We start from the raw sequence: 23,711 nt of genomic DNA on the forward strand, positions 1-23,711 counted from the left end.
AGGCAAGATCTATGGTAGAAAAAGAAGACGAGGCAGACCCTGCCTAAGATGGAGCGATGGCGTAGATCAGGACGCCAGACAACTTTTAGGGATATCGAATTGGTGGACCTCGGCGCAAAATCGGGATGTGTGGAGTTCCTTATTAAGGCAGGCCTGGACCGGATACCGGTTGTTGCGCCGTTGATGATGATGTGTGATTCAACTTTATCTACGTGCCACTGTTACCGATTTCTGGCAATGCGTTTCAACTCCCTAATTGACGTCCCGAGGAACCGGATGTCTGAGCTGCTATTCCACGTCATGTGTTTATGGAAGTGTCCTCTTTTCGGGAAACTAGACTTCGTTGCATTGCCAAACTTAGTAATGGAGTTGTTGCCCTATCTTGCTGTACGACCCATTTACTGTCACTTCTGCCTACCAGTGAACACGTTCACCAGTGTCTGGTTGGAACGCCTATATAACTCTTTGATCCATATTGTGCAACCTGATTTAAAGCATGTGAAATGGAGATCTTATCTGATCCATAATGATTTGAAGGGTGCCATTGCGTTCAGTGCAGAATGCTCCAGAGCAGGAACCAAAGGGATCTTTCCCAATCAAACTTTCGATATGTTTTCGTGGCACCTTATGATTCAAAGCCAATTTTTTTAAACATAAACGGAAATCCCCTTTTGACCCAGGTTCTTAATTATCTGATTAGTTCTTTGGTATTCAGATTAATTTTCATATTTCTTTTTCAATTAAAATCGTTTGTTAACCTCGCTTGTAGGAAAATTGGTATCTCTGCTTTCTATACTTATGGAAATGAGGATACAATAATAAACCAAAAACATAAAATGCCTATAAGACGTCATAGCTATCATTCTACTTTCGACATGTTAATAAAAAAATCCCCAATATTCCGGACCCGAAAAACGTATACATGAATGGCAACAATTCCAATCTACATATATTTTACCACCAAATTTCAAACTAAACATTTTCTTTTGAGAAGATAGGCTCGGAGCTTCGCCAATAAATTGCTCTTTCGTCTGGTTCTAGGATACTTGATTTTCCCTCCACAATCATCATAATATGCACAAAAGCATAATAAAAAGTGGCATTTATAGTCTGAAAATCATAACTGGAGCCATTACAAAGCTCGTAAAGAATTCATGATAGACCATGATCAAACAGTTGCGCCGAAAGGATACCATGGGCTGCCTTCCCTTGATAGAGCGCCGTTGCGGCGTGCGAAGAGTTCCTTCGTTTGAAAATTGCTTCATCCATTTGTAATTAATTGAATTATTTTTCTGTACAAAAACGAGGTTTTCGCTCGTATTTTTCGTTCAAGTGGTTCGTTCTTATCTTTCTTTTACCAAATGAAAGGAAGTTCATCCCTTGAATTGAGCTATTCATTATTTTGGATAAATAAGGGAGAAATTCCTCATCGGTTTTCATTGGAGCCGGGTGCTGAAAATGGTCATTAAGATGATGAACTTCAAGCATTTACTCGTATATCAATGTTTGCCCTAAGTTTTTATTTAAGACATTCATTAACGGATACTGCCTGCTAACGACGTTAATTTAAGACTTTCTTTGCAGAAAAATTTAAAAGTCTTGTAATATGATGACCAGTTAGACTGGGTTGGTCGGGATTTATTTCCACATCCAGCGTCATTAGACCAAGGTCCAAGACAGGGTGAGAGAATATCATCAGAGGACCTCATAGTCCGTTAAAGTCCTCCACAGAGAGCAAATAGAAGTTATTGTTGTTGAGCATATTTGAGGTGTCTGAGGAAAGATGGCATAAGCAATTGAACCCTTTTTCAACCTTCAGTAAGGCAGCATGAAGAATACATTCCCTGCTCACACTGTCAGATTCCTTCTCAAAATTGAAGGACAACAGGGATGTAAACTCGGCACATTGCGCCACAATGACCCCAAGGATTCTAATATGGTTAATACGGGAAGATCAATAGCGGAAACCAACTGCTCTCTGCCGATCAATCTTTTCACGTGTTCTTTGATGCTCTCCAGGATTACTTTACTTATTACTCTTATGTAGGCGTGAAACGTTTAGGAGCGAGATCGGCTTGTCTTAGTCCGTTGCGCCATTTTGCCATGCTAAAGGTCTCATTGGCATGGTGCTCCGAAGTAGAATAACAATACCACCTGGAATCCCCTCTGACAATCAATTGAAAGTGAATATTGAAGCCATCCATATCAGAGCCCTCCTTCACACCTATAAGGGGGAATGGATGCCGCAATAACCGCAGCCAATATAGGTCCTGGAGATGATGCATCAACAAATGATTTTCAAAACCACCTGAAGAACGTTATCATTGATACGATCACAAACCTTGGAAAACCAACATGTTTGTGAACTCGAAGGGTTCAGGGAGCAACCAACCTTCAGCCTTCATCTAGATCGAATAGGCGCGGGTGGTACAAGATCTTGGGCTGCACATTAATGGAGACGAGACGAAGTGCATGGTGGCAACGTCAGCGTCAAAAGCCGAATAACTAACAACTTCGAAAAAAGAACCCTCCGATCAATTTTCGGCCCCCGTTTTGTTTGCAAAACAAAACCCTATCGGTTCAATGTCTGTCTGTCTGTTTTTTTTTTTTTTTTGAGGAGGTGGAAATCTTCAAAAGACACTGGTCTGGACACACGTGGCGGAGTCAGCTCACTCTAGCTTAGTCACCTCCCTTCTATACGCGGCGCACATGACCGCGCCTTTCTCCTCTCCTCTGCTTTTCGCAGTTTATTTTGGATAGATGCGACCACGGAGTTGACCGCATCCCAATTCTCTTGATGTGCTAGCAATTTCGGTACCAGATTTTCTGGTACCAGCACCTCTCCAAGCGTCTCCTCTAGATTCCTCCTTTCTTCCACAAATCTCGGACAATGGAAGAATACATCTTCTGGGTCCTCTGGGACTCCATCGCAATTTGGACAGTCAGGTGAGGTCTCCAATTTAAACCTGTGCAGGTATTGGAGATATCCTCCATACCCCGTGATAAACTGGGTGAAATTATAATTAATCTCACTGTGTCTGTGAGTCTGTGAGTCCACCGACCCTTTCCCGAGGGTTCCCACCGCTCTTACCATCTATTTAGCGATCTCTCCCTCTCAGTCTTCTTCGACCGCGATGAGGAAGAGGTTGGCTTCGCATTGTATATGTTCGCCATCTCATCTGCCAAGATGTCAATCCGCATTATTCCGGAGACGACGAATTCTGGATCATCTGAGACAGTCCTGAAGGCAGAGCATACCCTCAGGGCTGTCCTCCTGTAGACTAAACTCAGTTTGGTAGCGTTCCCTGACATCCGCAACGCCTCCCTCCAAACTGGGGCTGCATAGAGCATGACCGACGTCACCACCCTGGCTACAAGCAACCTAGGGGTATGCCGTAGCCCCCCACATTCGGCATCATCCTCGCCAGAGCCATACTTGCAGTCGATGATTTGTCGCAAACATACTGCCCATGTTGGCTATAGTTAAGCTTCCTGTCTATCACCACCCCCAAGTATTTGATGGTCGGCTTGGAAGTAATGATATGATTCCCGATTCTAATACAGGCGTAATTTCTCTTCCGGCGCTTAGTGATGAGGACCGCTTCTGTTTTTTCCTCCGCAAGCATCAGACCAGAGCTCTTTAGCCAACTTTTCACAGCACCGATTGCCTCACTTGAGTATAACTCAGCATCTTCGTGATGCTTTGCGACAACAACCGGCGCTATGTCGTCAGCGTAACCCACCACTGTAGCTTCCCTCGGAAGGGGAAGATTAAGTACATCGTTGTACATGATGTTCCACAGCAGTGGGCCCAATATGGAGCCCTGCGGGACACCCGCAGAAACAACGTACTCCTGGGGTCCGTCATCAGTGTCATACCAGAGCCTCCTTTCAGTTAAATAACTATCGACCATAGCAGCGAGATAGGCGGGAATACCAACCTTCGCGAAGGATTTCCGTATTAGATTCCAATTGGCCGAATTGAATGCATTTTTCACATCCAGGGTACTATTTGCTGGTACTGCTCTTGCCGTGAAGTGCATGTTCGGGCAAGCCAGTAACCAATTTGATGGCATCAATGGTTGATCTGGCTTTACGGAACCCATACTGTCGATCTGAAAGGCCGCCTTGGCTCTCAACAACCGGGAGTAATCTATTATAGATTACCCGCTCTAACATTTTCCCCACAGTGTCAAAAAGACATATGGGTCGGTATGAGGATGGTTCACCTGAAAATTTACCAGGCTTAGGCAGAAGTGCCAAAGAAGGGATGTTATGTCTTGCTTTGCTGGATGGCGGGCTTGAGGTTTTTGCGAGCTGCCTTATAGGCGAGTTCGGTTTGCCCCTGATCGACTCTACCTACCGCCCTCTGAGCCGCTCTTCTAGCTCGGTGGCAGGCTGATCGAAGACCAGCCAGTTCACCATTCCACCAGTAGCTGTCTGTCTGTCTGTCACACGCACCTTTCTCAGAAACGGCTATACCGATTGACACAAAATTTGATGAGAAGGTGGGAACTGTGAACGCCCAGGCATGCAGTAAGTGCTATCCTTCTACGTTGAGATTAAGGGGGGAGGGGTCCCCAATACATGCAAAAGGGGGATGTTAATTTGTTTTTCACCAAATATAGTCATGTTGGGTATGAAGCGAAAGTCCTCGATTAGTATTTTCCGAAGCCGGTCTTAGTTTTGAGATTAGTCAGAAAGGCGAGGAGTGGGAGGGGTGGAAAGTGATGAGTTCTTTAACGAACCCATTCTCAGAAACTACCCAACCGAAAAATCTGAAAAAAATCATGAAGCTGCCTCTGTATGGTGTCCAGGCCTCAAAATACGCTCCATATTGATATCGCCTCAAATTAAGTAAATAATAGTATATTACCGTATTTTCGGAGAAATTGAGTAAAAACCCCCCTTAAGTTTACTCCAGTGTTATAAAAGTTGGTAGTAGTATAGAATGCATTATGAAGTATGTTATCCCCAACTTTGATCAAAATCATACTATTACTAACAGAGTTACAATAGCTCAAAGTTGACTTTGCCGTGTAAATTTACTGCAACTAAATATCAATATCACACTAAAGGGAGTTAAGTCCTTGGGGTTTTAACGTAGGTACCTGTCGTGGATTCTTAATCCTATGGTCTTCTTAAGGCGCGGATTGATTTTGGGATCACAATCAGAGCCCCGCTGTGACAAGCAACAACGGTACCAGTCTATGCAAGTATATGGCTTAACATTCATACTGGTGGATGCAAGACCTACTTAAATCTCTACCGAACTAAGGAGTACGGAGTTGAAACGCAACACCACGCCGAGGCCCGAAGGTCTCTTCTCGCTCAGATAATGGTTTATAGCACATTGCCAGCAATCAACAGAAATAAAGATCAAAAACAACCACTAATTTTGACTAATAATCACGGAATGAAACTCCTCCAACCCCTACGAATATAAACTTGGATAACTTCTCTAAACAAAAGACCATTTAGCGCATGGCGTTGAAGTTACATTAGCTAGAGATTTGAATATAGTAGTCGTATTTCGAATGCATCTCCTTATTTTGTAATCTGGAAAACTTTCACCGATACCTTTGGCCGGTGCTCAGAGGTGGCGGAGAAGAGGACGGAGCGGAGTCGGCCAAAACAAAACCAAGTGGCCGAGGAGAACCTCCATAGTGGTGGCACTAGGAGACGCTGTACTCACTTTGGTTTGCCGGCCGCGTTGCAGTAGGCGAATGCTCCAAAGGCTCATTTAGGGCGATCAGACCCGAGTCTGCACGGAGACCCATCTGAAGTGGTAATTGGCGACGAAACCTTACCAGGGGTATACTGGTACCATGGGAACCGGGATCGCTCCTGGACTCTCATACTTCAGGTGAACTCCCGTTGTATGTGAGTACAGCTCGATTATTTGCAATAGGCCCCCTAGTGGGAGTTTCATGGGGATTGTAGTTATGCTCAAGCGAGAAGAGACCTTCGGTGCTCGGCGTGGTGTTGCGTTTCAACAAGGATGCCGTACTCCTTAGTTCGGTAAAGATTTAGGTATGTCTTGCCACCACCATTTGTGAATGACCACCAGTGTGAATGCTAAGTCATACATTTGGTAGACTGGTACCGTTGCTGCTTGTCCCGGCGGGGCTCTGATTGTGGTCACAAAATCAATCCGTGTCTTAAGAAGACCATAGGATTAAGTCTCCACGACAGGTACCTACGTGGAACACTCAAGAACTTCACTGATACCTTTGGCCCGTTGGAATAGCCATACCCCCGTACTTGAGGAGGGCGATGAGATCCGGGTCTGCAATGGAACTCATCTGAAGTGGCTCTTACCGCGAAGCCTCTCCCAAGGTTGTTTGGTTCTATGGGAACTCCGGGGGTATATGTTCCAAGAAAATTCCTGCGGGATGTACTATATTTTCGGCCAGGTTATTTGCGAATGGCGCTCTTGTGGATGGTCGTGTTTGGACCCATATCGCAGACAGGCTACTTAGTGTGCTCAAGTTTGAAGTTACGCTGTACAACTCGAGCGTCGCACACCTTAGTTGCGGCAGAAGTCTTAGACAGACCTCGCATCCACCGGTATGAATGCTGAGCCTGAAGCTTTGAATATGGTCGCTTAGTCAATCCTTGTGCAGAGAGAACCGTGGGATTGTACCTAAATGGTGGTGCCTTCAAGTTCCCTTTCGCTTCACTTGGCTTTCACTTTCTCTTAAGGTGCTAAGCAACCAAGTATTCAAGTAATCACTGACTAACTTGATAAATAGCCGCTAGTAAAGCTGCTAACCCAATTGGAAAAGGAAAGTGAATAGCGATTAGACAGAATCAAAGCAGGAATGATGGATTTTCCAATTTACCATAGTCTTACTCTCTAAACATCTGTGCGTATCACATCAACACCCCAAATGGATTCCAGAGTATCAAATCGACTCCATACAATCGTGAGCCTCTCCCGAATAATACTCTTATCCAAATTAAAATGTTATCAAAAATAATTCACTTCCAAAGTGAAAGAATATGTCAGATAAATTTATTTATGATCCAAGGAGTTGGAATGAATTCTATTCTCTCCACAAACCTACCACCACTCGTTAGCGATTTTACGAAGGATAAGACGATAGAAGGGGATAATCGCTTGCGTGTAATATTCACTGAGACTGTTGTCGTAAATTCTCTATGATAAATGAACATGTTCTCTAATCATGATAAATTACAAAAAACGTGCAAACATTATTTAGATATTTAATATGGCTTTGTAAGAGAATATGATAGTGAAATAACGCATAAAAAGAGCAACAATGGGAACATTCAGTGGGAATGTCGGTTATGTGTATTAATTATGCGAATGATATAGTGCATGTAGTTGGATTACATCAATGACAAGTTGCCCTAGATGCATATATTTGAATATTAATTTACTGATGATTAGCATTTGATTAATCTTACTTGAAGGAAGAGCTGGCGGCAGAGTTGTTGATTTATAATTGAAGGACATATGCATGTAGATATTCATTTTGATATAGTGATGAAAACCAACATGATGCATGACAGTATGTCTAATAATGGCCTGGAATAAGTTCGTTTATTAAAAAGATACCTTTAGGCGAGTCATTATTTCAATTCTACCTCTCTACCAATCGAATGCTATCAGTAACACAAAAACGTTGTACTATTTGCTGGGTTTCTGTATAAATTGTAAGCTTCAGTAACCAGAAAGAACAAAGGGTTAATCATTATTATACTATACCTGTAGCAGCTGTATATAATCATACAATGTTAACTGTAAGTTTTTCTAGTATACTGTACCTGTCGATTATACACGATACTGTCTACTAAGATATAATAAAAACCATACCCACTTTGTTCCTTTAACAATCTGAGCAGGAAAGGCATCTCTAACTCAGAGAACTAACAATCTCCTCCCCCACACCAGTCTTGAAAGCATAATGCGAGGGCAGGGATATTGCATCACAAAGCCCTTAAAATTACACCCTAAGCTCCGGATTTCCAGAAAGCAAACTGGAAACTTATTAACACGATCCTTTAGTACCCATCCACCAATATGATATCAAAAGGCACCACCAACCGGCGGTTAGGTATGGAAGAAATTGAATCTGACCCGCCTTTTTAACTATCGTAACCTTATTTTTCTCCCAAAAGATATCCTTGACAACATTAAATAGAAGAAGACCCTCCACACAGGCCACTTAGAAATAGATACTCACCACATTATTCTTAAAATATTGACAGATCAGTCCACTAATGAATTTTAACCTTAGATATCAAGTACTTCCACAAGTGCCTCACCAAAATCGAGGCAAATCCTGTCGTCCAGAAAAATAAAAAAAACAACCTCGCCTGGGGAAACAACCCAACTAACCTCAAACCTACCTCCAGGCAGAAAGGACGAACATTCTGGCAAAACACTTCACATTTTACCCTACTCATCCTCAGCAACGTCCTCGCGACCGAGTTCAGCGAATCAATTTCGCTAATGCAATCGATCCCATACTTCTACCACACCCATGCCTAAATCATCCAAATTACCGAGACAGCTTCCCTTCCATCCATTTTGTCACACCGAGCATCTTCACGGCGTTGATTGTGAAGCCTAAAGTCAATCGATACTGTCCTACGGAACCCATGGTCCAAAAAAATGTATTCCACATACTTTCACGTTGCTTTCCTCAATTATCATTTACTGCCTTCTCAACGCTCATTTCCACACTGATTGGTAGAATGCTCGTATAACTCCCACCTCCGAAAAGTGCAACCTTCTTAATCCCGATAGCAGTATTAATATCTCTATCCTTCCTCCCTCCGCCAAAATCTTCGAGCGGACCGTTAAGGCCCTTATCGGCAAACGCTGTGAGTTAAATTGCACACCTCCTCAGGTTGAACTCAACCTAATCATTAGGAGGAACATTCCTCTAGGTAGGATCTAGGTAATCGGAAAGCTCCAAACAATGCCTGCCTTCTAGATTCTGTATAACAATATGAACTCACTTTTAAGTTTTGTGAAAATCCGCAATCTCCATCCGCAGCCCATCCTTAACGTCCTCGGTGGAAGGAAATTCCAAGTCAACATCTAACATAATAACACCTTTCATCGCCATAAATCTACCCAGCAGGCATTCTCCAAGAGGTTCAGTTCTTTCAGCCACTTTGGTTGTCCTGCCAACCACAAACTTTGCCATACAGAGTTCTGACCCTAATCCCATAAAAATCTTACAATACGTTGATAATCTGATGCTTTGCACGTTCACCAAAACATCTTGTTTAACGAAACTCATCCGAATTTCTTTTTGAACGAGCTTTACCGATACTTTACTCGAAATTATCCTTAAATCTCCAGCAAAGTGAATCAATTGTGTTTCGCGGCAACATGAGGATGATGTAGAAAATGAGTAGGGACATTGCCGTACTTTACTTTGAAATCCATGATACACTCACTTGCATTGTGAATGAAGTCGTCTACCTAATGATGGCAATGAACTTCCGTCTATCCCCATATATCTCCTATTCCAGAGGCATTGTACCATGCAAAACGGTTTCATCTTCTGGTGAGTTCCCTGTCCCAAATAGAAAGGCTGGGCTCCAAAGGACAGAATATCATTCATCAGTGCTATAAAATCTACAAATATGAAGATTATTCCAAATAGTCGAATCGAGAGTCAATGTGCAGTTTCAAAATTTCCATCTAATGTGCTTGCTCAACCTGCTGTTTCATCGGGTCCCAGGGTAGCCTTGGTTTCAGAGGTGCCTCTACCTAGTTCTGCATGTAGCCTCTCGTCGACTGCAGCTAACAATACTGGACCGTATCTGAGTGGTCACGGCCGAATAAACCTCCGCCTTTGTCTGTTATGCAAGATGCCAATACGACTATAAAAAATCGCATCAACTCGACGTTGTCCCCAAGCTAAATTAACAATTACCTTCCATCCGGGGAACACATTCTATACTCGGCTTTGACTACGCTACGCAGCCCCGATGATCGCCCTACTGCCGCAGCAGTAGCGCCTCCACATGGTCCCCCCAGTGCCTCATTAATGCCCGAAACCGCTAAATCGCAGGCTACACTTGTCTTCACACCACCTCTGACGATATTCTGATCTACATCAGAAGCAAGGTTGACTCAACTGTGTCTCCTCTCTCATGTGTGATGCTGACGAAGGATGGCTCTCTTGACCGAGTGATAGCTTCCTTTAAAGTGATTGATCCCCGCGGTACTTCGGTCTGCATCAAGCCTTATCAGAGGACTAAACTTCCAAAACATTTTCGACCCGCCCAACTGCCTCGCCAAACTTAAATGAATATCACTTTTTTTTATCAAAATGGACCAAGCCGTCTGGTTTCCAATTATCTGCCATAACATTCCAACATCACGTCATCTGCATCGCTGAAACCTGATTGGACGACAGAATTTTAGATTCTGAGCTTCTCGGAGATTACTCTGTGTTTCGCTGTAACAATGACTGCGCTTGGCCAGACAACCGGCAAAGGTGCCTTAATAGTTCTTAAGTCTGGCGACAATCAACTGGATTCACATTCCTTTTCCATTAACGTGTGATCAAGCACGGAGCGTCTTCTATTTCATTATATCAGATTTTGTTCCCTGTTACATTTCCTATTCTCTTACGGATCTGCGCTCTTACTCTGCGTTTTTCATCACTGAAGTCCACAAAAAACTTCGTCAACACTGCGAGTAAGAAGTTCGTATCTTATGGATCCTACGATAACTTAGTTATTTTCAAAACTCTGTGTTCCCCGGTTAAATCCTTAATATTTAAGTCTAGGAAGGAATAACTGGTCAGTATTGAAGACTCACTCAGAAACCTCAAACCTTTCTGGTCTTGTCTTTGCAACCCGCAGTCCCGCTCAACTCCTCTTTCTATTAAATTCTCTGGCTCCTCAGCTTACTCCTCCAAACTATCTTGTGATTTACTCTACCGCTAGTTTTCCTCATTCTATGTTCCCTCCCTCCTCTTTCCTGCCGCTAGTGGATGTAGTTTGTCCCGCGCCCTCTACCATTCCCTTCCCTACCACTCTTCTTGTCGAGTATCTCATTGGCAAGCTTGAAGTGATGATCAGCCCTAGTTACGACGATCTTCCGAACGCCTGTTTCCTTAAAATTGGTCAGCCCATCTCCCTTCTCCTCTCCATTATTTTCAATAAATGCCTCGAAAAGACTCATTTTTCTCACCTGTGGAAAGAGGCCCTTGCCATCCTCATTCATAAAAGTGGCAATCGCACTTATGCTGAGAATTACCGTACTATTTCGCTCGTCTTCTCCTGTTCCAAAATCTTGGAAAGGTATGTTGGCGACCACCCACCTTGGTCACCTCATAGTGAAAGAACAACAAATAAACAACAAAGGTTTATTAAGTCCATTACCTCCAAACTTCTCGAATCACTAACTTTGTCGCCAAATTTCTGAATTCACAGCAGGAAGTGCACACTGTCTACACTGGCTTTGCTGAAGCCTTCTGAACTCTAAACCAAAACATAATTCTGTCCAAACTTCCATCTCTAAGCATATCCATTCCACTTATTACATGGCTTGCTTTTTATGGCTTTGCGGCGCCTCTTTTGATGGCCATACGTCCCATTCCTCTCGCCCCCTGGCGACCCACAGGGATCTATTAGGGGCCCTATATTATTTTTATTTTTTATCAACGATCTTCACCCCTTCTAACTTGTCCCTATTTGCTCTATGCTCTCTTCAACCTAGCGCTAAATGTTGGAAAGTGCCACTCTGTGTGCTACCCGCGTTAATCCTTTTCCTACTATCTTAACAGACATTCCGTATGATATCAGAACTCCACTCAAAGACCTCGGAATGACTTTCGCAATGAACCCCGCTTCGACACCAACTGTCTCAAAGTCACAAATGGAGCAGCGAAATTATCGGAACTTATACTTCGCTCCTCCTCTGATTTTGATTCCTTCCAACCCTCCTTTCTCAACTCCCTCATGAGAAGCACCCTCGAGTCATGTAGGCTACGGAATCGTCCATCCTCATGTAAGGGGCCAATAATTTTTCGGGGGATTCTTCTCTCGAACGAATACATCATCATGGATCATGGATCACTTTCTCGAGGGCCAGGTTAGAGAGGACGCATGATAGGGTATCCCCTTGTCGTAGACCGTTGTTGATGTCGAATGGTCTTGAGAGTGATCCTACTGCTTTTATCTAGCCTCGCACATCGGTCAGGGTCAGCCTAGTCAGTCTTATCAATTTCGTGGGCATACCAAATTCTCTCATGGCCGTGTACAATTTTACCCTGGCTATGCTATCATACGCGGCTTTGAAGTCGATGAAGGGATGGTGCAACTGATGTTCATATTCCAATAGTTTTCTCATCGCTTGCCGCAAAGAGAAAATCTGATCTGTTGCTGATTTGCCTGGAGTGAAGCCTCTTTAGGATGAGCCAATGATATTCTGAGCGTATGGGGCTATCCAGCCTAGCAGTATTAGTCCATTGTTTTCAGTCGACGGGCCGATGTTCTGGTTGTTGAGTAGTTCATCAAAGTACTCAACCTATCACTCTAACATGCCCATTCTGTCGGAAATCAAATTTCCCTCTTTGCCTCAGCAGGATGAGCATCGAGGTGTATAAGGCTTCACCCTGCTGACTTGTTGGTAAAACTTCCGCGCCTGATGTAGATGCTCCCTGTACTTTTCTAGCTCACATACTTAATGGTTCTCCCAGACTTCCTTTTTCCATCAGTGAAGTCGCTTCTCCACTCGACGTCTCTACCCGTGCACGCGTTCTTTGAGAATGGAACATTACTCGGTATGCGGCGTTCTTCCGTTCTGTAGCTAGCTTACATTCATCGTCTAACCAGCCATTACGACTGTTTTTGCGGCTGGGGCCAAGTATCTGTGTGGCCTTATCAACGATAACATTCTTCAGGTGATTGTGAAGATCATTCGTTGATGCTTCATCTCCAGGGTCTCTGTTGACTGTGGTTATTGCGGTACCCATTTCGCCCTTATAGGTGTTACGCAGGGCTGTGTTGTGAATGGCTACAGCTTCTCCGGAATGCCCTTCTTAAGTAAAATACTCCAGCTGCACTCGCTCCTCACGCAGTCGAATCGAAGAAGAGGTGCAACGAAGATCTAAATTCCGCACTGTTCTAAAGTGAGCCGTAGGGGTGTTGAGGTGGTCGATTTAATACGATTAGGAATGGAAACTAACCTGCTCTCTGACGATCAAGCTTTCGAGGTGTTCTTTGATGCGTACCAGGATTATTTTACCTATTTTCTTACGACAACAGATAGCACGCGTATTCCCCTCCAATTGTCACACACAGAACCCCTTCATCCCTCCCTTCTTTGGAATCTTAACGATCATCCTCTTCTTCCACTCTCTAAGAAGAGCCTCGGATTCCCAAGATTTCCGTACGAATGTAATAGGTCTGCAGTAACTGCAAGGGCAGCGATAAATAACTCTGAGGGAAAACAGTCAAGCCCACCGGCTTTACTCCCATTGACTGCATTGATGGCCGAAATGATTTCTCTTCTGCTTACAGGAACAGTCCGTATTCGCATGCCATCCTGACTAGCAATTTTATCTACAAGAGGAAGAACCGTGGTGAGGTATTCTCCCCACCCTTTCAGCTACTCGTCATCGTGAATGAGAAGTCCACCGTTGACGTCGTTCACAGGATCATCGACCACATGCAAGCTCTTTCAAAATGCGGTATACACTACTAAAATCCACCTTCCTGACCAGCGCAATGGCAAATTCTTTCTTGCCACGGCGTACACTACGTGGAACTTCTCGGGATTTCACTGGGGTTCGGAGTTTGAGTGCCTTAAACCTGCCATCACTCCCAGCAGTCAATAGAGATCTAAACCGCTTCCGTTCGTTGATCGGCTTCTACGATTCCGCAGTCAGCCAGATCTTATGACGCCCCTTCCGGACCTGCGTAGCATCCGAGAAAAGAGCATTTTTGACGGTAGCCCAATGCTCACCGATATTCCCACGCGGATTGCTCAGTGTATCTACCGTGCGACCAGCACTGGTGAGGGACAATTGGATGATACAAGCGGTCGATGATGAACTTAGGGGGTCGCATGTCTCAAACGAAGTGACGGACGCAACATGCCAGCAAACGAAGCGATCATCATATGATGATCACTTTCAGCACCAATCTTGTTACGCACATCCAGGACACAACTCCTAAATCTTCTGCTGATCGCGAAGTGGTCGATCTGATTTTGCTCGGACAAAGTGCCACCAAGGACGGGGCGGTGGAAATTGCAGAAAGACATGAATTTTCTACCGCTATCGTGAGGCCAAGATCGTGTTTGGCGATCATACATCCGAGCAAGGTGTTATCAGATCCCACCAGACATTTAGGTCACCCATCACGCTCACAATGCCACCTATAGGAAGGGTCCCCTGAACTTCATACGATTGCTCGTGGAAATCATCCTTTTCCGCTATATCAGTATGTTAATGCGTAGCATTGAATGATTGTGATGCTCCTTAACCGAATCTCGAATCTTCTGGTAAGAAGTATGTCAGAAATCAGTCCCCCCCTTGTCTTGCGGTAAAAGTCAGAAACAACCCCACACCGGATTCGCGTCTGCTGGCTAGCTCTCCAGAGTACAAAAGTAAATCATTATTGTGGTAAGAGGGGGAGGAGCATTCTCCAGGACCTCACAACTTTACTTCACTTAGGCCCAGAATATCCAACTTATGTCGTTGGAATTCCCGCTCAATTAGGAGAAAGCGAGCACTTAGAGGACCCCCGCTATCGATTGTCGAGGAGCATGTGCACATTCCAGAAACCAATCACTAACGGTTTTCGATAGCCAAAGGTGTTTGCGTGAGGTCATTTCCTATCCGAGGTTTTGTTATTATTTCGGTAGCAATAAATCGTCAAGGTTTGCAGGTTGCAAGCCCACAAATTTCTGGCCCATTTAATCGCCTCTTATGAATATAATGAGAAAATCCCCAGAAAAGCAATACCAAAATCTAAGTCATAGATTTTATCCAGGTTCAAATTAAAAAACCTTCACCGTCTGCTGAGCAAAATTCACCAAACAGCTTGTCTACCTTCAAAATATCAATTTAAATTCAATAATTTTCCGTCGACGTCCTCCAAACTTTCTCGCCGTGTCGTCTTGCATCTCAAATTAAAATTCGATTTTCACGATACCAGGTCGCCTGTCGACTTTTTTACTTATATCCCATTAAAATTTCAACCTCCGCCCCCATAAATCCCTTAGCCCACTTTCAAATTTAATTCAGCTTTCATTAATGATAATCGCGCCGCGGAAACAACAAAGCAAAAGAAATGAAAAACTCCGCAGCATGAAATATTCCTGTTGGAAAACTTTCCCTTCCCATTCCGCTCTAAAAGGAAATTGCCAATAAAGTTCGATTTTATTGGAGGCAATTACCATTTCAATAGCCGGGAAAGCCTTCGTCATCATCATCTTTGTATCCTTGTCATCATTGTCAGCATGGTCCCTAAGGGAAGCATAAGCCAGGGGCTTAAAAGTGAGGGAAATCCTCGCTCAATTCAATGAACCCCTGAGTATAGTTGCATGGAGTATGGAGTTGCAAATTATGACCGAGCAATAATTTCCTTAAAGTTTATTAAAAACGGCATTTTCATTGAGTTATTGCCTGTGACTGGCCCCAGGGAAAAATGCTTCTTTAAATCCGCAGCGATCCTACTGCTCTGCAAAATAAAGAAGTTGCCATGGATCTGCCCCACTGTCTTCAAAGGGACGGAAAGCAGGAGGGGTACAAACTGACTGGATGTGACATGAAAGACAAGCTGAATATATTATCCAGGAGGCAATAAACCGTAACATGGGATGAAAAGCCCAAATTTGAAAAAAATGCCGTTGAAAAGAAAGCCTCCATTCAATGAACTTCCTTCCTGGCTGGCGGACATCCTATGCGCCTTGTGGAGTATTTATGGCCAGATACAGGCAGTGTTTGAATTAGTGGCGTCTTTCTAAATCATCTGATTTTATCGGTCCCGATACGAATTAGTAACGGCTAAATAGAAAACCATTTCGTGCCTGGAAGTCATAACTCATGTGTGTGGGGATGTATCGCATTTCATGCAAATATCCTTCCTTTCATATTAAGCTCAGTCAGCGAATATTAGAGGATGCGAATGAAGTGCGGACTTTTCTAATGCTATAGTTCACCTTTTTGCGGAAATAGGGCTTTTATGCAAGGTCGGTTGAGACCTCTCAATTATAATTAAATTACGGTGAAGTGGTGTCAAGTTCAGAACGAACGAGCCTGAAGGAAAATGGATTACTTCCGTTGTTTTGAATATCATTTATTGGAGTTCAAGGCGGTGGTAATCGAATGGAGCAAGGAATGTTAACCATATTATTGGGAGCTCATAATTTATCGACTTGATGTAATAGAGATACTATCTGCAGTTGTGAATAAATCAATCCGCCCAGGGACAGATAACATCAGGAGTTCCACGTGTATTAGCCCCTTGGGTCGAAATTTATCGACAAGTGATTGATGCTCTAATTCTCGGAAATTTATTCATCTATTTACAAAAAAATATGAAGTTTCATTTGCAAATTATGGTCTTTTCATCTAATTTCAGTTTTTTTATGGTGTTCACATGCTTGGCCTTAAGCGTCTTTTCCACAATTGAAGAGTACGAAACTCAAGCTATAGTTATATTATTCAACATGGAGATATTAGTCGTGATATGGTTTATCGTAGAGTTCTTTTTAAGGTAAGTGAAATTAGTATACTTTTGCATATTGTTACGAATATTCCTGTGAATCGTATGTACATTATAGCACCGCGTACTACTTTCGCAGGATCTTCTTTATTCTTCAACTCGGTTAAAGCAGAATTCTAAACACACCGAATTGCTTATATTCATATTCTGTTTACTGTGCCGGATCATTTGATTTTCCAAACAGAGTTTATCCGTTCAGATATATATGCTATGGTTATTTCCATCCTACAATTATCAACTTATTGACTTCGATAGATCTTCTTCGTTTTCTTCAGCCTTTGTCCCGCTCACAAGCGGAATCGGATCATCGTGATCGGTTTCGCCATTTGGCTCTATCGAATGCCTGATCTGGGTGCAATCTCGAGGCTTTTAAATCCCCATCCAACGTATCAAGCTACCGCTGTTTCGGCCTAGCTTTTGGTCGTTTACCATCGACTTCAATGTTCAGACCAATCTTGACAAGTGAATTCTCGTTAGCCGCCACTCTCGCGATTTCTCCACGATCGGTGCAACCCCATAACGATCACGGATATATCCTCATTTCGGATGTGATCAAACCATGTCACGCCACTAGTTCAACGCAACATCTTCGTCTCCATTACCGCAAGACACCGTTCGTTGTCTTTTATAGTCGGCCAACACTCAGAACCATAGAGACCGAAAGGACCGACGACATTGCGGTAAATTTTAGATTTTTGGCGTTCGTTGATACCTCGATCACAAAGAACACCAGTTGTGGAACGCCACTACACCCAGGTTGGGTTAATGTCTGAAACAATTTCATAACGCAGTTCTCCATTGAGTGATAGCGTTGACCCGAGGTATTTGAATCGCTCAGTTATGAGCAGATCACTGCTGTTGACAGTGATTGTGCCTGTTTCATGGGGATCGGTCGTCAAAAATTCAGTTTTGTTTAGATTCAATCTGAGACCATATTGCACGAGGCGACCATTCCATTTTGGACAACTGGCTCGAGATCATTTTTGCTATCAGATGCTAGGAAAACATCATCTGCATAAAGCAGTGTGTAGGGCGCTGGACGTTGGATATCCCATGTGACGGTGTCCATAATAAGAACAAGGAGGAGTGGAGAGAGAGCGCTTCCTTCATGAACACCCAACAGAGACACGAAACGGTTTTGATACGCCTGCCATACTTCGAACTTTACTTTTCGGATCATGGTAGACCAATTGAACCGAGCGCACGAGTTCTTCTGGCTCCAGGTGTTGTCGTAGAGCATATCTGATGGACTCGTGTCACGGTCAAACGCTTTTTCTAGATCCAGAAATGCAATGTAAAGAGTTTTTGACAAATCCAGCTTGATTCACGGTTATTACAACGATTTCGCGAATACGGTTGTCAAGAATGTATTCAAAAATCTTCATGGAATGGAAAAGTAACCGGATCGGACGGTAATTTGAATATTCTGCTGGACTACTTTTCTTTTTCCATATTGGAACAGTGGTACTTTCTTGCCAGTCAGATGGTGTTGAAATCTGCTCGAAGTATTCTCCCCATCTATCCGTCACGGCTCGACGCTTGGTAAGCAAAGTACCGTTCTTCTCATTAACGCAACGGAAGTGTTCGATATCCTGTGTACGTTCTTTACGGTTTTTAAGAAGTCGATACAGATCTTTCTCGCCATCTCCAATTGGCCGGTGTTTTATCGACGAGAAATTTGTGGTAGAGGCGTTTCTTTTCACGGACCTTGATTTTAACATCATCATTCCAAAGCCAAGTATTTCGGTTGATGTTCGGTTGAGACGCCGCTTTGTGGATCGTAGCTTTCATTTGGTTCCATGATTCTTCCACATTCGTAATCGTGTGAGTGAGATCGTTTCTTCTTTCTTCTCACCAATTCACCACCATTTAATGCACCGTGGGCCAGTGCGTCCCTCACGCTGTTTTCTCGGTGGCTTAATTCGCAGGACGGCAGTCAACGACTGATGTTGAGGTGCGATGGTCTCATAGGGAACGACTTTGCAATCAGTGACAGTGGTAAAATGTTGGCGTCTTCAACAAATCGTTCGACTTCTTTAATGGCATCACGGAAACCTTCTGAGATGGCAACGCTAATACCAAATTGAGTGTGCGGGCTACCAAAATAGAGAAGTTTGAAGCCATTTTTACCGCGTTCGCGTTCAATGTCGCAGCTTTTGGTACCAGACCATCGGGTTTCTTGCAGAGCGTAGATATCAATGCGCCTTTTCCGAAGGGCTCTTGCGAGTTCCTCGGTCTTTCCAGTTAGGGTATCAACATTTAGCGTGCAGACACGTATTTGTTTTGATCGTTTTGTTCGAACTAACTTGCTGACGTCCTGACACCATCCATGCGTCAAGAACCCTTGCCCATTTCTCGACAGGACCGGGACCCGTCCTGCCGCGTCGACTGAGGTGGACGTTCTAGCATTTCTCCGAGGCTTGTGACTCAATCTGGTTATCATGTTTGTAACGACATTGTATACATTTTCTTGGTCTGCCTGTCGGAGGACCTGTCACCAAGAGAGATCAGGTAGGATTTAGCATGGTGAAATAACTCAAACTATACTCTATTAATCTCCTTCCCTGATCTAAGCATTTTATTTTTGTTTTACTGAGGATAGTGCAAAGTACGTTGCTTCAAACCCTCCTCCTTTACCTGGGCTTGGGACCAGCATACTATGCTAATAGCATGATGGATAGCTTTATCACTCGATCAATAATTCTCGATGTGATTGCAATTTTCAAAGCGTTCGATTTTATTGTTTTGAGTCCCACGAGATTGCGATTATTTCATGGGGCAAGTGTGGCTCTAAGCCGTCAACTGACACAATTTTTTGCATACACCACCATCCACACCTTGATTTTGACTACTTTAATTGAAGAGTTACCCCCAATTGGTTATCTTCAGGCTTGAATCCTCTCTTCCTCTTATTCGAGATTTCGTTCCCATCTATACTACAGTGACCAACAACAATAGTTCAACCGAATTGAACTTAAAAATATAATAGAATTCAATTATCAACATCAACGGCGTAACAACCGGTATCCGGTCTAGGCCTGCCTCCAGACACCCCGGTTTTGCGCCAAGGTCCACCAATTCGATATCCATAAAAGCTGTCTGGCGTCCTAGCCTACGCCATCTTAGGCAGGGTCTGCCTCGTCTTCTTTTTCTACCATAGATATTGCCCTTATAGACTTTCCGGGTGGGATCATCCTCATCCATACGGATTAAGTGACTCCAAAAGTTCCAAAAGTTCTTCGGAGGATTCTTCTCTCGAACACGGCCAAGAGTTCGCAATTCTTCTTGCTAAGAACCCAAGTCTCCGAGGAATACATGAGGACCGGCAAGGTCATAGTCTTGCACAGTAAGAGCTTTGACCCTATGGTGAGACGTTTCGAGCGGATCAGTTTTTGTAAGCTGAAATAGGCTCTGTTGGCTGCCAACAACCGGGCGCGGATTTCATCATCGTAGTTGTTATCGGTTGTGATTTTCGACCCTAAATAGGAGAAATTGTCAACGGTCTCAAATTCGTATTCTCTTATCCTTATTCTTCCTGTTTGACCAGTGCGGTTTGATGTTGTTGGTTGGTTCGTCTTCGGTGCTGACGTTGCTACCATATATTTTGTCTTGCCTTCATTGATGTGCAGCCCAAGATCTCAAGAATTCTCAAGAATTCAAACGGTTTCTATATTCATGAACGATTTGAGGAGACCAAAGGTTCAATGCCTTTGGTGCAGCTTGGCTATGGCTACAGAGTGGGATGCGCCTGCCCTTTAACCGCTCTTCAGCGACTCTGGTTGCTGCCTTTAGGATCGCATATGTGTACTTCCCGTTTCATGTTGCTCCAAGAAAGAATCCGCTTTCTCGTTTTTATTGGAAAGACTATTGCTCAAGAACCCTGTTCCGTTTTTGAACCCACTCATATTTTTCTCATTCGTCCCAATTTTCTATAGGTTTGAGGGTAAGTAGTTATGATTAGCCCAATTAATGCTAAGGTTTTGATCCCGCAAACTCCTATGACAGGACTGCTGTGGTAAGAGCAAGGGAAGGAGTCGGCTCAGATGTTCAACTAGAGATCTCCTTCAGGCCTTCAAGAAATGGTTAACTTAGTGTCCTTAACCTGGCTCCGGTTACAGCTAGTCCTAACTGGAGAAATAAATCACGCAAATTCGACAATGCGAATTGTATGGTATATCTAGCATAGACCGCAATAATCTTGTACATGTTTACACATACCTGGCCCAAAAGCTCTTCTCGTCGGGTCTTTTAATAGGGAAGGGGCGGCATAGACTCGATACAGATGATGGGCCTCCATCATCTGAAGTCAGGGGCTCTAGTGTGAGTAAAATCCGCTCCCGGGAGGCGCCAACGGGACACCGACTGCACCGACTGAGATACTGTCACTAGAGGAACCTCACTTGGTAAGTCCGTTCAGCCAACGTGTTCCTACATTATCCCACCTGAAGGATGTTGAAACTGAGCGCACAACCTTAATGGCTGTTTGACTGTCGTTCAGGGCTTGGGGCTCCGATAACATTTCAGTTATAGATAGGCTTCCAGTACTCGCCAGTGCCTCCACTTGGACTACAATGACGAATCCTACGAGTCAGCTACGTTGTGTATATTCGGAAACAACCCCCGCCCCCAACAACTCTACAAGTCGTCTTTGATCCGTCGGTAAACAATACTATGTCATAACTTTCCAGCATGTCGTTGGTCACCCACTCTACCGTCGCTATCGTGAAATCCAGCTTCAATGTGGCGTCATCCGCTAGGATTTCTCAAAGTTTCCGAAGTACTTCGTCAAGGACGTTACTATGACCATAGGGTTTCACTGACCAGCATCCGGACTCACTTAGTTTGACAGCACAACACGCTACAGCGTATTAAATGTGAAGGGCCGTGGGTAAAAGATATAAAAGTACATTGAGGTCATCTGCCGAGCAGGACTAGAGAGACTTAGGAGCGCCTGCACACGCGGAATCCTATTAAGTCTCTTGCTCAGCGCTTGCGACCATACAATTGAACTGTATGCTGGGATAGGGGGAACCACGAGAGTGTAGCTGTTTATAACCCATACGATTTTATTCTCGGTAATTAGCGATTTGATAATCTCACACCACGGGGGTGCATACTCTCCTCTTCGTTGGCGAGAACGTGGCCCCGACCTAGCAACTCCAGGGCCTTACCAAATGATTCCGCTCCCCCTCTCTCCACTTCAGTGGAAAACCTATACCCGGTGTCTACGGCGTGGTCAGCCAAAAAGGATCAAACAGCAACTCCTTTAATGAGAGGAACTAGAAATCTCACTACTTACAACTCACAACTCTTCTAAAATACGGGAGAGGAAGGCTTGCCAGAAGGAAACTTTAGCCGCAAAGGAGAAGGGACTACAGGCTTGCCTGTCAGAATCTTCGCTTCCACCTGTGCCCGGGAAAATCGATGGAAGGGAAGCTTGTAATGTGGACGCAACTGATCTAACGCCCGTATGTGAAAACAGATCCATGCGGCCCAGACTCCGTGAAACTGGGAGGGCTTCTAGCCGACGACAACGGAAGGCACTGCGAAAGAAGGCGAAGTTTCTTGGGAATGAGGACATGGTTGTTACTACACCACTAAGTGTGGCGACATTCAGATAAATCTGACGCAAGAAAGCGGAATTTTTGGCGGAAGGTGAGCACAAGCTGGTAACCCCAGTGGGATCCATACTGAACGCAACAGACTTTTCAGTTAGAGGCGGATTTCATATTAGGCTGCACTTATGGCTACAAACATAAGAGTTAGTGAAATTAAATTCCATCATGCCAAAGCTTCTTCATATTTACTGGTGGCAAAGCAGGCATAGTTCCATGACTGTCCTTATATATTTCTGGTTCAAGGGCCATGGGTTCGTTTTAACAGAGTCTGTGGTATTGGATCAGTCAAGGGGACTAGGATATTCTGCGATGAAAGGTCCTCGAGACGAGGGCCTGCGTTTTGATGTCAAAATTGTTGAAGGCAACCATGCTGAAACAATTCTGTTCACAAGACCTTGTTGCGGTCAACTTACAATTTCAGGTTAATGATAAGAGGAGAAACGTCATAGTTACCTCTACTCAACTACCCTATGATTCTTTATGCCCTCCCCCGACACAATAACTAAGGGATCTGGTAGTATATGCAGAATCAAATGGCCTTGAACTTTTTAAAGGTTGTAATGCGAACGCTCAGCATATTTTTTTTGGCAATTGCAAATGTAGTCCTAGAAGGGGGAAGCTGTTTGATTTTATCACTTCAGCTGGTCTGATGACCGTGAACGTAGGGTGCGCCCCTACGTTCGTGGGGCTAACAAAAAGTGAAGTAAATTACCTAACAATCTGTACTTCAAAGTTGTTAGAGTTGATTAGAGGCTGGAGAGTGCCAAATAAAGTCACTCTCAGATCACCGTTACTTAGAATTTAGTCTGACTATTGCAGGCGAACAGCATGTAATACAAAGACGAAATCCTAGGAAAATGGATTGGACAAAGTTCAATGAACTTCTTGGCGACAAAGTTGAGCTCCCTAAGTGACTAAGGACTCCTTCGACGATAGAATATCAATTGAACTCGCACACTTTTGGAGTACTTTGATGAGGCTTGTCCTATTTCCCGAGACCAACATGGTAAAACAGGTCCATGGTGGAACCGAGAACTGCAAAAGCCTCAAAAATTCAACCAGACGACATCTAAATCGTGCTTGAAAAATCAATAAAGATGTAGGCTGACTAAACTTCCGGAACTCATGGCGTGAATATAAGAGGCTCGTAAACCATTCGAAACGAGACCCTTTTAGAGCATACTGTTAGGAACTGTAAGGCGAAAGAGAGGCTGTGTCCTTAATAAGTATGAGTCGGCCAAGTCGGACACTCTTAGAAAACCGGATCGTACTTGCACGAACTCCAGAGTTGAGTCTATACAGACTCTCTTGGAAGTACACCACCCCAGAGAACAGGTCTCAGAAGTGGAAGGAAGA

At 43.9% G+C, this 23,711-nt stretch overlaps 1 protein-coding gene across 7 annotated transcripts in view; it reads left to right on the top strand.

Annotated features, from left to right (window-relative positions):
• The window catches only part of LOC119647112 (potassium voltage-gated channel subfamily KQT member 2), a 1,176,525-nt gene that overhangs the window by 919,214 nt on the left and 233,600 nt on the right, over positions 1-23,711 (top strand). For all 7 annotated transcript variants that reach the window (XM_038047893.1, XM_038047892.1, XM_038047894.1 and 4 more), the window contains one exon: positions 16,594-16,728. In XM_038047893.1, the coding sequence (XP_037903821.1) occupies positions 16,594-16,728 (135 nt within the window). The remainder of the gene's footprint in view (positions 1-16,593; positions 16,729-23,711) is intronic.

This window comes from Hermetia illucens, chromosome 1 (assembly GCF_905115235.1).
Source record: "Hermetia illucens chromosome 1, iHerIll2.2.curated.20191125, whole genome shotgun sequence".
Lineage (NCBI taxonomy): Eukaryota > Metazoa > Arthropoda > Insecta > Diptera > Stratiomyidae > Hermetia > Hermetia illucens.